Below are 17,918 nucleotides of genomic sequence, written 5' to 3' on the forward strand. Positions count from 1 at the left end.
GTCAGGAAAAGTTTTACCACCTTTTGGGGTCTGAGCATTACGAAAAAATTTACAGTCGTTTTTGCAAAAAAAATCCACCTCCCGCCCCCGACCCGATACCTGGATACACCACATGGTATTAGATGCTGACATCATCTTCAGGTGTTAGGTCTCAAAATAAATAAGAGCACATTACAATGCACAGAACATTCCACCTTCCTTTATTATATCACAACGCATAATACAACAGCTTACGGACCCATATACTAGCGTACTCTCAGAACACTCATTGATACAACATAAAACGACGTCACTCTTTTAAAATTCCTTATTCGTAAATCCACTTTTTCATAGTTTGCATGATTATTGAAGCGAGACATTACATTCAGTGCTATCTAATAACTCAGAAGAGGCCAAACGCACAAAAACATAAAATCCTCAATGTCACAAACTATCGCGTACATACCGGTATGTGATACGTTACAGTCCAGTCTATTTCACCTGAGGTCAAGTCAATTCTTAGCCTATTTTTCCAAGTATGGCTCAAGTCCAAGTCCCATCACTAAAGAGTTGTTACCGGAAAACATCCAAATAGAAAAATAAAACAACTGTAATACATGTAACGAACCGAAACTATTTATTTTGATTGTGTGTTAGGTACTATGGAGGAATCTGAACGTCTAGTAAATCGCCACAATGAACAGCTAGCCTCCAGTGCAGAAACAGTTTCGGTGACAGAGCAAAACATTTTCACAGAAAATACAAAAGGCCGTCTGTAGAACGTAACAAGTCAGTCAGTTTTTCTCGCACGACACGTGCACGCACGCGCACGCCAACAATGACTGTCACATTCATTAATTTGGCTTTGCGTGCGAGTCATAAATTGTATACTGGTTTTTCGTAAGGGCAAATCCTTGTATTAAAAACTGTTAGGCCTATATCTACTTCTTACATTATTACTCAACAGCCTGCCGTTAGTATAGGGAGACCAATTTTCCCGTCCTCCTTGACCACTAGCCAAGTCCGAGTCGAGCCGAGACCAAAGGCCACAAAAACGGCATAACTGCTTTCATTATAACAACCTTAATAAGTATCTGCGATATCATTACCTGAGTACGCACTATAGTTTCACGTAAGCAGGTGATAGCGTTTACCTCGACTTTTTACTGCTGAGGGTAACCCTTAGTTTGTGAACTCTGGGGATTTTCATCATTGTACTAGTGGCTTGAGTGATACTTCTGTGGAACAGTGTCACAGTTCGCCTTCTCTGAGATACCCATGATTGCTGGTCATCCCAAAATCCGCTCCGAATATGCTATAATAGAACTAAGTGGTGCACAGGTGAATACAATCATGGTCTACCACGGTCACTACAATCAAGTTTATACATTTTATAAGAATTGAAACAAGAGAAAGAGGCACAATTTAGCTTAACAAGGAAACAAGCGAGCGCAAACAATTTGTTCACAATGGACTAGGTTAACTGAAGGTAATACCTTACCAATCCAAAACAAAGTCGAATAATGCAAACAAAAAATGTTTGTTTGCAAGCGTCTCGCGCTTGAAACTGAAATACTAAGGTTTCCACAGAAATCTGAAGGCTAGATTTTAAGATTTTACCAGGATTTCAAAAAAGTAAAATTTGACACTTTCCATGAGAAAAGTTGTTTTGTATTACGAATTAATAATAATAAAAACTTTTTTATATCGCGCAGATTTCATTGCAAATATGATCAAATGCACATTCCACACAGTTTACAAACATTAAAGTGCAATAATACCATAACATCATATATAATTGGACCTAGCATTGAAATACAGTATACGTCAACACTGGAATACAATGAGCATTAAAATAGCCATTAATTCACTAAAACTAAACACAGTGCATACAGCATTTCACAAAAATCCACACACACAAAATCCGATTGGGACAAATTACCCACAGAAATTACTGAAAAACAGAAGTGAACGGGTGTGTTTTAAACAATACTTTGACTGTCTGCACACCACTGGCACACCTGACACTATAGGGCAGACCATTCCACAATGTTACCCGGCTACGAACTGAGGGGTGGGAGAGGAGGACACCATTATTTGAGCTTCGCAGTCTGTAGCGAGACTGTGGTCGAACATAGATTAACTTAGTTAGATATTCTGGACTTAATCCATGTAAAATTTTATATGTCATCAACAATATTTTGAACTTTATCCTAAATTTAACCGTGGGCCAATGCAAATCAATCAATACAGGAGTAACGTGGCTGAACCTAGAAGTCTTCAAAATCACCAACTGGCACATGCATTTTGAACACGTTGAAGTTTACTTATCGGGTTTCTGGTAAACCATAACATAAACTACTGCAGTAATAAATGCGTGTACCAGCATCTCCGTGCTTCTTTGGGACAGAGTCTTTCCAATTAACTTTTAGTAATGCAGTTTCTGTGATGTGATGAGTGCAGTATGCAGACTGATGAACTGGGTACAAATTATTTTTCATAAGGTTAAAATGCAACTGATTAACTACAGCTTCTTCCAACAACTTAGACATGAACTTTGACTGTCGTAGCCACCCCGATAGACTGACAAGGATACAGCCTGTAGTATTATTCCGTTATCACATCAAAAGGGGCCAATCAAAATTAGCCTTGCTGATTTCACGGGAAGTTTCCATTATTTTTCTCCCATCTGACAACAGAATTCCAGGAAACCTTACTTTTCACTATTTTCCGTAAACTTTCCGTGAATTTCTAAGACACAGTTCCCTCGATCGGTCAGCATTTTTCCATGACCGCCGGAAGCCTGAATTCCTGCATTAGTAGGAGGGAATTTCATTTGATCCATGAAATGTTTGAATTTCCACAAAACTCGTTAGCGTTGCCTCTTACTTTGATAAAGATGTCATGAATGATTTCGGAGAATTTTTAAGCAGACTATTATGTCACCTTAAACAGTCAAGAGGATTTTCACAGGTCAGTGATTCAGTGCGCCTATACGGAGAGAAGATCGAGATTTTCGTTTCCGAATGTACACTGTCACCGCAGATTAATTTCGTCCCAATGTATCAACTGCATACTGCACTGCTCGGCTAACAATACAATTCGTCAAAGTCACTAAGTGTTCACAACCATAATATGGGATATTTATAGGACTTGTGACAAGGCAAAATTACATCTAACGCATACTGTTGACATTTCTCCGCTATACATAACAATAAAATTTAATGTCCTTACTCTAATGTCCTTCTTGCAAAGGCTGATGGGGTTCGAAACTTAAAGCCGACAAAACATTAAAACATAACAGTAGTCACTAACTGCAAGCAACAAAAATTATTCCGCTTGATGAGATTTGCACTACGATTTCCGCTGGTAAAGATCTACTGCAAAGTGCTTAACTCTGCTTATATCTTAAAATGTTATCAATATCAGTAATGAAGGCCTGTCACTGTATGAAATGTATTTAATTTGTACACTATACCTTTGTGTAAGGAGGATAGTTTCATGGACGTATAATGTTCTTTAAAGGACCTGTCCGTAAATAATTGTCCACTTGTTCTCCAGCCTCTTATGCAGAAGTGAGTGGATCAAAGCAGAATTTAATAGAGGCACAGTACTTGCGGAAGAGGGGATTTAACACATAACCAAAAGGAAGAGGAAACGTGCAACTCTCTCATTTCCATGGCTCGTCTTGATGTTTGCGTACATTCAACGACAGAACAACCTCGTCACTGTCTTCTTCAGCATCTGCCGGAACTTCTTGCAGCTGCCGCTGTAGACGACCGGATTCATGCAGGCCCCGAAGAACAAGATGCCCATGACGATAGACTCGGTGCGCAGCGAGGGTGTTTGGTTGAGCCCGAGGGAGATAAGATGCGTGGCCATGTACGGGCTAACCACGATGGAGAAAAAGGAGACCAAAGCCACCGTGGACTTGATGATACTGACCTCCTCGCGGCTGATTGGGACGCAGCCAGGGGTGGGATCACAGCCCGATTTCAACCTGGACCTCTTACGACCAGGCTCGATCCCGGAAATGGTGGACATCTTCATACGTTTCTTCTGCCTGTGAACGTACAAGCCGATGCTCAGGTAGCAGGTACACATAATCACGTTTGGTAAGAAACCAAAAGTGGCGAAAACAGCGAGCGTGTAAGACTGGCTTTGCAACCAATCGATTGAGCACACTGGCTTGGATGGGGACCACGCGTAGCCTCCCCATCCCAACAACGGAGCGATGGCCATCGGTAATGATGCCATCCAAGGAAACACCACGCTCATCAGCTTGTACCTGCGCGTGCTGACAAGCCGGACCCCTTTGATGGTGAGGTACCGGTCCACCGCGACGACGCAGAAAGTCAGGCAGTCCTGAAGGAGGGAGACTGACTTTAAGAAAGCCACAATGAGGCACATGGCTGGGCCGAAGACCCATTGCCTCAGCAGGACGGTGACCGAGCTACACGGCATGACCAGGCCGCCAACGATGATGTTACTGACGGCTAGGCTCATTAAGGAATGCCCGGCCGGCATCGAGAATTGTCGGAGGGTGAGGCACACCAGCAAGTTTCCCGTGACAGTCCCCACAGCCATAACTGCCACAACTACGGCATACCCGATCCGCACCTTTTGCGGCAGGTTGTCTCCGTCCCGTATAGATTCGACTGTATCTGTAGAGTTAACTTGGGCTTCTGAGGGTACGCTATCCATCTCCGCTGATCGAGAAAATTTGTGTGGCGCTGTTATAGGCCTAGTATGATGCTAAGGGAAAGGATGCTGACACAATCACGCCTCGACTGTCAATGAACTGAGGAAAACAAGAGCGAGATGATGATCTGATTTTATACATTCCGTGTGCGATCACTTCTATCTCTCACTGCGGTTGCGCCAACCTGCCACTATGATTTGCAGACGGCACACTGCAGTTTTAGGACGGTCGTGCATCGAACGGATTTGGCAGTGTTGGTAGACAGCCTATGTCACCTGCAGATACATCATCTTACCACAAAACACTACCACGTGTCGCTAAAACCTTACAAGTCAATATAAGAAAAAGGGCGTCAATTACTGGCCTTTCACTCGTTCACGACAAGAAGTAAGAAATGTTTCCTTACAGACAGTGTTGAATACGAGTCCGATCCCAAGTCCTAAGTCACCTCGAATACGAGTTTAAGTTTTAAGTCCTTTTCCTCAAGTCCCACTCTCGATTCACAAATGTTCATGCAGTGTAGGAGCGGATATCGAGGATCAATGCGCGTACAAGTATGTGCATAGTTCCATGCATATCTGTTATTAACAATCACAAAGTAATTGTGTCAACAGCTCATTACTTTTTGACAAAGCTACTCAGCCTTTGAGGGCAGTTGCATGGTTAGTTAGTCCGTTAGTTAAATGTTTTCCGTTAATTAAGAATAAATTAAATGTATTTTCATTTGCTATGATTAAGATTGAGACGTTTACACGTTTAAAAAAGAAATCTCCAACCAACCCTTTTAGGGGATCCATTGACTCAATCTGGCGTTCTTTTTATTGTTAACGACGCCTGTAAAATGTAATATGATTTCCAGAACACTTTACTGCTCCTTCATTATCAAAGGAATACCATGAATTCATCACCGGAACTCTGCCTCATCTATTTACATTATATACAATTTGTCGTGTTTAAAGATTTCAATGACATCGTGGTGAGGGTGGGACTTTTACACGTTTAAACGATATGGGAAAGTTTTCTAAACGTTTTTCAAATTGTTTCACTTTTTTATACACTATTCAGTTCTTTTATCACACACAGGTGTGTGTTGTGCTATGATAAATTGGAGTAAAGTGTACTATACAAGTAGTCATAAAACTAGACCTTGTTAACGTCATTTCTGGGCCTTCGTTTTTGTAGGCGTGTGATTGCCAAAAAAACCAAAAACAAAAAAACAAAGACTGATTGTTTTTTGTTTGCTTGGATATCAATACTCCTCAACAACGAAGTGGTCTCATTATTGTCTTCTTCAGTGCATTTCTGAACTTTTTGTAGCCCGCGCTGTAGATGAAGGGATTTAGACAGGCGCCTAAGACGAGCAGAGTTGTGGTGATTGCCTCGACTCGCAGCGAGAGCTCACAGTTGCGCTAGAGGGAGATCAGGCGCATGATGATGTACGGAATAGCCACAATGGAAAAGAAGAACACCACCACCACCATGGTCTTGAGCACGCCGATCTCCTCCCGGGTGATGTGAATACTGTTGATCTTGGAAGGTGGCGGTGGCCCGGGGTTAGAACGGGTCCTGGACAACGCCTGAATGTCCGGGTTTACCCAGGCTGTGAGGGAGCGAACGGCGAAGGCTCTGGACCTTTGCAAGCGTTTCTTCCTCTGGTGAATGTGCAGGGTGATGCTCAGATAGCAGTAAGACATGAACAGGACCGGGATGAATCCGAACGAGATGAAGCAAAAGATCGTGTACGATGGACTGTACAACCAGTTGACCGAGCACACTAGCTTGTAGCCTCCCTGTCCCAGCAAGGGAGCGGCCGCCGTCAGCCCCGACCCAAGCTAGGGAAACATCAGGTTCGCCACCTTATGACTGCGCTCACTGCATGTGCGCCCTGTTTTACCTTGCGGTACCGGTCCACTGCAATGACGCAGAGAGACAGCGCACCAGCGAAGAGCGACACAGTCTTCAAGAAAGCCACTATCTTGCACAGGACCGGTTCGAACATCCATCGCCCCTCCAGGAGGGTGAGTGAGAAACATGGCATGGCCAGGGCGCATACAGCGATGTCAATGACGGCCAAATTGATGAGGAACCCCCGGCTGGCATCTGGAGTTGGCCCAAAGTGAAGCACACCAGCGCATTTCCCATAACTGCCACCACCGCCATGACTGCAGCAATCATGGCATACCCGATTCGCTCCATCGGCATCAAGTTGTCTCCACCAGTTAGGTCTGCTACAGTACCTGATGGACAGGCAGTAGAGTTAACACTTAGGTCCGAATGCTCAGTAGCCATTGGGGCGTCTTCGGGGATGGAAACAGGCTCTCTTAGGTTGAGCGCGCTTCATTTGATAGAGCTTTTTTACAGGAAGATTTCAGATACTGCCGGGAAGATAAATTCGAGAACTTCTAGTGGCGACGGATCAGCACTGACAGTGACAACGCTGAGAGGGACGGTACCGACAGAGCCAGTTCTAGATTGTTAATGAAAAGTAGAAACAAGCCAGACAAGTGCACCAAGCAGTGCATGGCGCCGAGAGACTATTCATTGAACGATATCATTAAGAGGTGCCAATCACTACATTTCGTGAGCGAGGCGTGCGAAAAGACGCAGAGAACAAGGACTCCAATTCATCAGCCCAAACAATCCGTCCAATTAATGCCACAGGAGGCGAAACACAGATCGTTTACAGAGCCTATTAACAGCTATATCGTCCATTAGCCCAAGGACATCCAATGAACATGGTACTCTCTCTTCTGCAGGTCTTTAGTAAGGATTCCACAGAAGTGAATACTGCAGAAAACGTGGTAGCGTCTCTGCCAGGCGGAGGTATGGAAGGTAACTCCAGTAGCTTTGATTTTATCAGTGGTTATCTCTAAAGTATGTGGAACTTGCTGCTGTTAATGATTCTCACGAGTCCAACAGAGGACCCAAGGGCTGCAGTTACCCCATCACCAAAAATTCCACTCACTTCCTCATCTTTCACAGAATTATGTGGCAGGGCAAAACACTGTGACCATTCATTCTTGTAATTATGTACATGCCTTGACAACTTTCGTATTGCCACCCTTGGAGCATCTTTGTGTTCTCAAGGATTACCTGGTACCCCTTGTCTCGACAGTCTTGTCGGTCTGGTTGTTCTGCTGATCAGTGGTTGGCTTTCAGTGTCTGCCTCGTTGGTGTAGGGAGTTGGGGTTACAGGTAAAGAGTACATTCCATTACACCATATCCTAGCTGATAGGAATCGAAGAGCAGCAAGGGTTCACCAGAAGCAGGAGTTTGGTTCTGTTTAGAGTTTTCTGGCTTAGTGCCCTCTGTGTCATCAGTTTCATGTTGGTCTAGTCAGGAGGTACTCTAAATGGCCTTGACTAGCTGGTAACTTGAAGCATTAGCTTTGAGTGTGAGAACATTTTCATCCCCAACCTTAATTGCAAGGGCTTGAACGGTGTATGTCTTCTTCAAGCACAGCAGGTTGTTGTTACTGACTGTTGAAACTCATCGATCAAAGTACACTATGCATCTTCCACCAGAAATTTGTTGACATACTAGTCTTCTCTTTTGGCACTAGCCAATTTGAATGGTAAGGTGGACCTCACCGCTACGCTTATGGAGTGAGTCGATGGTGTCGCTGACATATCTGCACAGTTTTGTTATAGTGTTTCTTCTCCTTATCACTGAGCGCACAGAGTGCCTTACGAGCCCTACCCTCTGGGATCTTCAACATAGGGCCTCTGGGCCTTCGGTTTCTCTTTCAGTTGCGACCACCAACCCCATTGTAGAAAAACAACAGATGTCACTGTCTGCTATGAGTTTATGAAAATCTCAGAGCTCTGGATTAACTAATTTGGGGAAGCCTGGGTCATGTCAACACCCCCCCCCCCCCGCCAGAAAAGAGAGCGTCAACAAAAACAATGATTGTAGGAACTATTTCAAATCCCTTCCTCCCTATAGTACATGACTAAAAACCTCCAAATTCAGCCTCACAGAGGTACCAGAAAGAAATGCTCAATATTCTCCCTAAATGTGGTAATTGATACATACTTCGATGGGTAATTTGGGTAACTTAGTGGCTATAGTCGTAGCCTGAGAAAACAACTCGCTATGACCTTTAACTTCCAGAAATGTAAAGTTCTGTGAACCTAAAAGTTTAATATGTAACAAGCCTGGTGTACCTTTGCCATGACATATTTGGCGTCATTAGGAAACAGCAAGCACATGTAGCTACATGCACATTTATCTGTCCTTACACTCAACCATGGGATTGTCATTTAAGTGCACTATTCAAAGTACTGGAAATACAATCCAATCACTGTTTAAAAAAAAAAGTGAGAGAGAGATAGAGAGGGGAAAAAAGAACAAAATAAACCTTCTAATATACATGCAGTTTGACCTACCTTAAAGAGCCATGTGATACAAACATTTGACTAAAATCCTTGAAATTGCACCTTTGTCCTACACTTGAACTTATTTTCAATATTTTTTCTATATCTGTACTTTGGGGCCTTTTTGGTGATGCTATAGTAGAAAGTTTCAAAGCTGTGATGTAATCCAAGGCACTGAACCGCAATGTTACATTGATTTGTACACCATAAGTTGCTAGGCATTTTAATCCCTGCTATCAAAGATCTCCATTTCCTTGGACAGGTTATTTTTTGTATTTACATGGCAATATGCCAGCAAGCAACCTTTAGTACTTTAAAAAGCAAACTTTGGTTTCATTTTTTGCATGAGAAAACATGCAAACTGAATAGTGTTTTCTCTGAATGACATCACACTTAATAGCACCCTAGCCTATCTGGAAAAGCTTGCTCAAGTTTGAATGTTTCAAAAGATTTCCAACATTTTTCACACACTGAAGTAGAGTTTAAGCATGCACAAAAAATTACTCAAAGAAAAACCTCACAGCATATTCTTTGAAAGGGGCATGCCACTCAGTCACTGCTGAAAGTTTAGTAAATTGAGATTGCTTCTTAGGAAATTTAAAATGTTGGGCCAAAGGAATTCAACCTAATGTCTTACACTTACAGAGAAAAAATGAAAGCTTGTTTACCTCTGTCAAAGAAACAGAATGTGCGAATGTGTTTGTGAGAAATGCCGCTGGAATTGCGACCAGAAGTCCAAATGCTTCATTTTCTGGAGTCAAAAACTGACCTCAATATTTGTTCACTTGATAATCACACAAAAACCTCATATTCTGAGAAAGTATTTGTGTGAATCCACATTTTGTCAAATGATACTGGAAACTGCAATAGGGACAGCTATTTATTATTTGTTGTTTGGATATGGTAAACTTCTTACAAGGATGGACATCACATTAGCCTACACTTGTACATACATATAGTAGATTGTTGGTTTTCTCACTGTTTAAATTAAAGCCAATCCCCTCTTCTTTTTGTGTATTAATTCATCCTGTAATGGCAAACTCTTTTTCATACTTTTACCTGATCGGAGTGAGATTTTGCTCACTATTCCTTATGTCCGGCATGTCCTTGAGTGATATTTATAGCCCCATACTTGTCTCGTAAACATCCCGTACAAACTCTGTGACAAACACAAGCATGAGATGCATACTGACGGTTTCCCTCCTGTGCGGTTTCCCTCCTGTGCGTGCAAGATAGAGTTGTAAGTCTTCAAACAAAGTGTTTCAATGAGCAGGCCTTTAGCCTGGGGATCACATCAGTCCTCATTAGTCATGTTAAATGACATGAACTAAGAAAGAAAAATAGCAACTTGTTTCCTTTCTTCAAGAACATTTTAGAGTTGTAAGTATTCACGCAAGCACTTTGTTAGAGGTGTTTACCACGGATGTGTGGAGAAGTTGGCCAATTATTTTTTCACAAACAGCCTGCACGAGGACAAAATTACATAATTCTGGACATGGAGAATATGAACAACACAGATTTTTAGCTCCGTCCTCCAGGTTGAAAAGGAGTAAACAGCTGTGTTGTAAAAAAGTTTTCTTCTGCAGGATGAATACAGGCATTTTACAATAGTGAGCCTCAAAGAGTTTGCAATGCATTGACCAATCACAGTGCGTGAAGTCTGTCAACCCGATGCATGTTTGGAAAGGGTCAACAGATTTTGCTCACTGTGATTGGTTAACGCATTGCAAACTCTTGGAGGCACACTATTGTGAATCGCCCGTATTGAAAATCTCTACATTAGTTACAATGTGACAAACAGATCCAAACTGGGCTAGCCTGAATATTACTAGTATCTTGAAGCAAACTTGAATTCTCAATTCTGATTGGTCAATCCATGGCAACAAACAGTGTGAAATTTAACTGTGTTGTACGGTCCATGTCAAACCCTATGTAATGCATTGTTCTTACTCCACGCAGTGTGCTGTTTATATGCCAAAAGCAAATTGCGCAACTGCAAAATTTACTTTTAATTCAAAGGTGGTGCATTTGTGCACATTGGCCCCTATAACATCTTTACTGTGCATTAAGTTTGATTGAGGATAAATTTGTTATCATGCTCGCGCTCATGGAACACTTTTCGGCCTTGTGGTATATGAGACACAGACGTGCTACATTATGGAGTTCCACTTGCTCTCATGTGATAACTAATAATGTGGCTTTATGGCTGGCTGTACAGTGAAAACAATTGCAGAACTGGTCCATGGCAAAATACATCCACGGAGTCTGACCTTAGGCAAAAAAGCAGTCAGACAAAAAATACAGTAGTTAGCACAATCCATTTTATTCTGCCATCATCTGCTTTTGATAATGAGCCTAATTAACAAAGTCTTCAGCATGTACAGGAGCAAAAACATTAACAAGATTTTGTTTTGGGACTTTAATTAACCTTGACACTTCCCTCTATCATTTTGTCAGACCACGTCTTCTGTGGTCTTATAAATAACACCAGGGATTGGAAAATGCCAAATGTCAGACCACAATTACATTCTCCGTACAGTACGTAAAATGCACATTATTCTCCAGCAAACTGCAAACTGTAACTAGTACAAACACTCAGTGGGCCTACGTATAATGGTGACACAGCACACATGTACATACCTGTTTTATTTTGCCAGCATGTCCATTGTTTATCGCCTGTATTCTGTTGTGTTGGCTAAAAAGACGTGGGGCCTCAGCATTCTTTGAGTCTCCTCTTGATCATGTCACAGTTCTAAACGAGAAGGCAATTCTATTTTGTAAATACAAATTCACGGCTACCCCTAGAATGAACCCCGTAGTTCCACGACAAGGCCTGGAGAGTCAGTCTCGAAAGCCAGGTTGGATGGGGGGACAATGGGGCCATGCATCCCAAACCTGGAGCAAAAAAACTTCTTTAACGATAAAAAATGAAAGGCAATGTTTTGCTCTAGACCCATTTCATTTCTCTTTCTTTCCGAAGCATGTCAAATGCCCCCACAGTACCATTACCTCTCTGGAAGGCCATGAAGGGTTACTCGAGAAAAGATTTCCGAGAATCTGCCCTTGCTGATCAAATGTAGGACCTTGCTCAAATGTAGAGAGTTCCAAGGAAATTTTATTTTCGCCTGATGTTTGGATTTTTATTTCAAAGAGCAGAATGACCTACAATGACTTCTGGGAGTCTTGGCACCCCCCAAAAATTAAAAATTCTTTGTAGGCCTAGGTCTAATTTGGTTGGCGTACGTGAGTCAAAATAGGCCCGAGTCTGAGAACGATTTATCAAAATTTACCAGTTTTTAAGAGATTCCCAATGTAGGCCTGAATGTTAATGTGGAATTTTCTTGAGATTTGAAGTGTATCATATTAGAACACAATAGGCTTACTTCTGGAAGCCAACAGGCACTCCCGTGTGCAAACAGACTTTTGGTTTACAGAAGTAGGCCTAGCCCTGGCCCCACACGTAGGGCTGTAGTGGCTCACTTTTACAAACTGTCTCTGACGTCTTATCTGTCGCAAAACTACAGCCCTACGTGTGGGGCTAGCCTAGCCCTAGCATGGGAACATTAATTGAAGCTACCGCTTTTTTTCAACAAAAGGTTTGGCAAAAGTGCACAAGGAAGGTCGAGGGAAAGTTGAACACCACGCGTAGGCTGAGGACTCCATTATCATTATGTTTCACCAGTGTTTTTTTCTCTCTCTCATGCAGGTCCATGTCTATGCTTTCTTTTTCACTAACCTGCTAAAAAGTTAGGCAGCCCGCCATGCCAACACGTACACCAGGAACACCCCACTGCTCATTCAGCGGAGCACTCCGAACTCGTGCGGCGGAAGGTGTGAAACAACCAAGTTGTCTACCAAAACTCATACGGCAACATACCAAAAATTGGCTTTTTTCTTCAAGATGACCCAGCCCTGCTGGCCATCGGCTGTGCAGTCCATGTCAAATATGTCAGGCAGAGTCACCACGAAAGTGAGATTGCAGGGACCCGTTTATTATTGAAGATGGCGGAACATAATTCGCCGAAAGTTGTCCGCACGCGCAATATTCATATGAGCGCGACACAGACGTGTCTGAGATCTGTGATACGAGCATATCGCATGACATCATCAAGCTAGTCGTAAGTAGCCGTTCAAACACATTGCTACATTACTCGGCTACGGCCAGCTGTAGAAATAACGCGTAACTGTGAAAGCCTCTATACAAACCACTAGCTAGCGACTCTACATTTTTTAGGAGGCTACGAAGAAAGGAGAAACAACAGTAAGATTATAAACCATGTACGGACAGAAAAGGCGAACAAAAGCGAATTTTCCGACAAATTTCCCTTTCGATATGTTTATTGTCCACCATGTTGAGGCCCACGGTAATTTATATATAATATATATGTATACCATCACAGACTGTTTTGATTTACAACAAAAAAAGAAAGAAAAGAAAATTGATGCTTTGATCCTCCACAGACCTGTATGAATGATTCTGTAAACGAAGCAACTTTCAAATGAACACATTGTATTCATACCGTGTCTGCATAATGTAGTGTACGTGACTTCTGCAGTCAAACCACAAACTATCAACAGCCTAAATATTTTTAAGTTGACCCCAAAAGACACATAAATAACCAAAGACAAGAGGGGATAACCAACAAAAACCAGAAAAAAAACAGAAAAAACACACAACTCGGATCACGAGAGTATTGTTTTTGATCTAGCGCACTAGCACTACCAACAAGCATGACAAGGTTCTTTAATTGGCCCTTATCGAAACAGGGTCTTCCAAAGGCGGCATTTGCATTTCTGGCTTCGGTTGGACTTGGGTATCAGTTTCTCAGCACATGTAAATGAACAGTCCGTTATGTCACTACGTAAAAACTGACAACTGTCTGGCTGGAGTGCGTATACGCAGGGAAAACAAAAGGGGATTCATGCATTAAAGGGCGATGTAAAGTCACGGGAAGTTAAGCACAGATTTGGAAAATTGCCTCCATTTCAACATCAACGCATAGACCCATCTGGTGCTTAACGTACTCCTTCACCGTACAATAGGATTTATTTCGAATAACAACTTTTTTAAAAGAAGGCTATGCCAGAGGATGGTAGAAAAATAAACATAAAATTGATTTACGAACTGAGGTCAAGCACTGTTACTTCTCTCAACGAGTTGATGAGCTATAAAAACTGACCGCCAGTAGGAGAATAAACTGACCGTTCAGGCTGTCTAGTGACTTTACTGTTCTTTCGACACTGTCAATAAAATAATCACAACCTCGGCAAAGTGATTTTGACTTGTTTCCATTTGGCCAAAATATAGTATGCTGAACGCCTACCATACCCTGTATGGTCTTGTTTGGTATTACATAAAGCAGTCTTTGTGCTGATGGCGTTTTAAAGTTACTTTCAAACGTTGGTGCACGATCACTTACCTCTTGCAAACCAAAACAAAATAACAACTACAAAAAAAAAAAGGACTTCAGTACTGGCTGACCAATCTCTGAAATTTCTAGGGAGAACTGCCATGCAGCTGAATGCTTACAGCAAACAATCTGCAAAGGTATTGAGCTAAACAAACATGTAGCTGTAAGACAGTTATCTATATTCCAATACAAACACAAGTGCCTAGCTCCATGTGGAGTAGTCCCTCAAGTATCCGCAGCATACGGGTGATTAAGTGCATGCTCTGACAGACTGTCTGACAGACAGACAAAATGAAAGCCAACTGGTCACGAATAATCTGAATGCACAGAAAAACTTTAAAACCCCAAACCAAACCAAACAAAAACAAATAAATACATCAAATTGAAGAAATAATAAACTGCAACATGTTGAAGGCCTACATTTGCAATGAGTACACGGAAGGAAACAAGAAAATAAAAATATAACATTTACAAGATTTGCAATGATTATTTACAGTTTGAATGAAACTGCTGGATATACAGGTTTGTCAGAGAGAATTGTATAGTAAATAAAAAAGTAATTTATGCATGGTCACTTTTACAATCAGGGTAAAAGTGGCCTGCACTTAGTTAAGTGGCACAAGAAGTGAATAACTTAAAAGAATGACACCATTAGATATACAAGTTTGTCAGGGACAATTGTCCAGTAAATAAAAAAGTAACTTTTGCATGGTCACTTTTACAATCAGGGTATATTTTACTGTGGCATGCACTTTTGTCATTCTTTAAAGTTATTCACAAGAAGTGAATAACTTTAAAGAATGACACCATTAGATATACAGGTTTGTCAGAAAGAATTGTACAGGAAATAAAAAAGTTACTTATGCACGCTGACATTTAGTCATCAGGGTATTTTACTGTAGTTTGTACTTAGTTATGTGGCACGAGAAGTGAATAACTTTAAAGACTTAACTGTGAAAAGAGGACCTGTCTAAAGGTCTCAATTAGTACTTCACACACAATCTAATTTTAAAAAGGCCATTTTTTTTTGTACTGAGACGTTTTTGTTTCTTTTGTCTTAATTTTAGGCACACAAGATCATCACCGACTATATAAACAAATTGCAAAGATGCTAAATGCAAACTTTAAATAGATGTACTTTTCCATCTGACTGATGCTTCTAAAATATACAAAACCTTTTGAGTATCAATTGTATATATTTATGTAGTGTATAAAAAAATTTACAGTTTATCCACAATACTGTGTACAATGGAAAGTGAGCAATTCATTAAGTAAAAATGAGAACTGTGAAATCTATCCACACATTTATCTGTACAAATACATTAACGTTTTTGCCACCTTCATGAAAAAAAATACATTTTCAAATTGCTGACTTATGTGATACAAAGGCGAAATGGTGCATTTGTGGTCACATGTTCCGCCAGTAAGACACTAAATGAACAAAATAGGTTATTCTGCTGTTGAAATAACCTGGCACGGTCAAGCACGTGGGGTTCACTGCGGGGAGAAGGCTAACTTCAATGCACAGTAACTTGGGGCTACTATGAGGCGCCCATAGGAAACCCTGTGAAAACCTAGTCAAACTTCAAGGTAATTAGCCTCGGATTACCATGTTTCCTGTCACATTCTCCTCTGAACTTGCCTGGCAAAGTTAATTTTTCAGGCCATACGTGTCACCTCACAGAATCATCCTCTAATAAGTGTGACTACAAGACCAGACAACTGACACTCTTTCCCCTCACAGAAAACCAAAAAAACCCCGTTAGGTGGCACAGTCTGGTCAAAATACAGACCAGCTTTGTGACGGACACATTCCCCAGCCAGACACAACATAATTATGACTAAGTTCACAAGTACGGAGGGGAGCACACTTGCGTCTACCCGTTCTGTATTTCTCTAAAGCTTTGAGAAAGAAACTTAGCATAAAGCAACATGGGCTTTTCACATTAGTGCCCCTACAAGAGTTTGCAACGTGTAGGCCAATCACAATGAACTAAATCTGTCGACTCAATGTACGTTTGGAAAGGGTCGACAGGTTTTGCACACTGTGATTGGCCAACATGTTACAAACTCTTGGAGGCGCACTATTGTTACACACACGTATTCCATTTCACTGCAACCAATTTTTTCTTTTGGGGTCCCTACAGAATCGAGTCTTTCATCACTACTGAGCACCTCGAGGTTGTTTACCCACATTTCAAATGAGCAGCACAGCCAACTGGGGCAAGGAAATGATCATCAGGTCTCTTGGTATTCTCTCAATGGCGACCACAAAAGCAAGTGGGTGCTGCCGAAAGGGAAACGTGGTCAGCCCAAGGTCAAGGATCTGTGTGCTTGATCTTCTTCAATGCCTCCTCTGAATGTCTCTCATCTGCACCTGGACTGGGTCAAGTGGTTCTCTCTGACCCGTCCCGGCCTCCAATTCACTATCCCCTCTTGAACTGGTTTGTCCTCTGCGCTGCTTAACCACCCCCCCCAAAAAAAAGGCTCAATAATATCAGGCTCTGTAACCACTCCAGCCTACTTGAGGTGTCCGTCGCCATGGTAAAATGATAATATTTGCCACGTCTATTACTCTGGAGTAGGTATTGTGAATTGTAGATTCTTTCTGTTGCCTTCAAGTGGAAAAGTGTACATCCACTTTTACTCAAGGCTTTTGAGCAGTCCCTGATTTCCAAGGGCTTTTTAAGATCTTCCAATTTGCCCACAGTCACTTCCAATCAGAGGATTTACGCTGCTTGCCATAATTTACTGGTGACTACAAAGTGGGACGTATCACTGTGAAAATCAATTCTGCATGATAAGGATACCAGACCTGATGATTTTTAGACATGTGCATGTGTCATTGTGGTTCAAAAAGGCACAAATCTGTCTGTACATAACTGCACAGATCATGCCACCCATGATATAATGTTAGATAATGTAACAACTTGTGTGTCAGTTCTTAAAATCTGGTCCAAAATAAAATTGCATTCAGAGGTCTGAAATATTCCTGAAATAATAATCTGTAGCTACTCTGCCTTATAACTAAAATAGCAAAAAGCTAAAGCAGGAATTTCAAACTCTCTTTCTGTACAAAAAATGGTGCACAAGCATGTATGATGCATCACAAATGGAGCTTTTGCCAATGTTAGCTCTGGAGCATGCGTAGGGTGCGCATCAAGGCTGACAGAATGGCCGCCATGGTCTGGGCTTGCCGTAGCAGCAGTTGCATGGAAGGATCGTGGAGGTTCTTCCCATGAGCCTCTGTGGCAGCAGAGAGGACATTGCTGAAGTTAATAGCAACCTCTTTCGTCTGTAAAATTAAGAGTACACATTTCAAAATAAAAAGATGTGAATAATGCGGACGGTTTGCTTTAATCTAGGCCCCAATGCAAAGTTTGTGTGCCCTGAGAAAAAACACTTCACATGGTGAAAATTTTCCTATCATACTATATAATAATAATTTTA

At 41.6% G+C, this 17,918-nt stretch overlaps 2 protein-coding genes across 6 annotated transcripts in view; both read right to left on the reverse strand.

The window, feature by feature from the left end:
- The window catches only part of LOC110975859 (uncharacterized), a 38,519-nt gene extending 25,378 nt beyond the window's left edge, over nt 1–13,141 (reverse strand). Inside the window, exons 1-3 of one of the 3 annotated variants that reach the window (XR_015424569.1) lie at nt 12,935–13,141; nt 11,698–11,809; nt 10,117–10,276 (exon numbers count right to left, since the gene is read on the reverse strand). The gene's annotated coding sequence lies outside the window, so the exon portion shown is untranslated. The other 2 variants (XR_015424568.1, XR_015424570.1) reach the window with 2 other exon arrangements.
- Nucleotides 13,142–15,382: 2,241 nt separating this feature from the next.
- The window catches only part of LOC110975887 (uncharacterized), a 63,586-nt gene continuing 61,050 nt past the window's right edge, over nt 15,383–17,918 (reverse strand). For all 3 annotated transcript variants that reach the window (XM_022228752.2, XM_022228751.2, XM_087133788.1), the window contains one exon: nt 15,383–17,763. In XM_022228752.2, the coding sequence (XP_022084444.2) occupies nt 17,599–17,763 (165 nt within the window). In that variant the 3' untranslated portion in view covers nt 15,383–17,598. The remainder of the gene's footprint in view (nt 17,764–17,918) is intronic.

The sequence above is a fragment of the Acanthaster planci genome, linkage group LG02 (assembly GCF_054643075.1).
Source record: "Acanthaster planci isolate LZ-2023a linkage group LG02, COTS_SCS, whole genome shotgun sequence".
In the NCBI taxonomy this organism is placed as follows: Eukaryota; Metazoa; Echinodermata; class Asteroidea; order Valvatida; family Acanthasteridae; genus Acanthaster; species Acanthaster planci.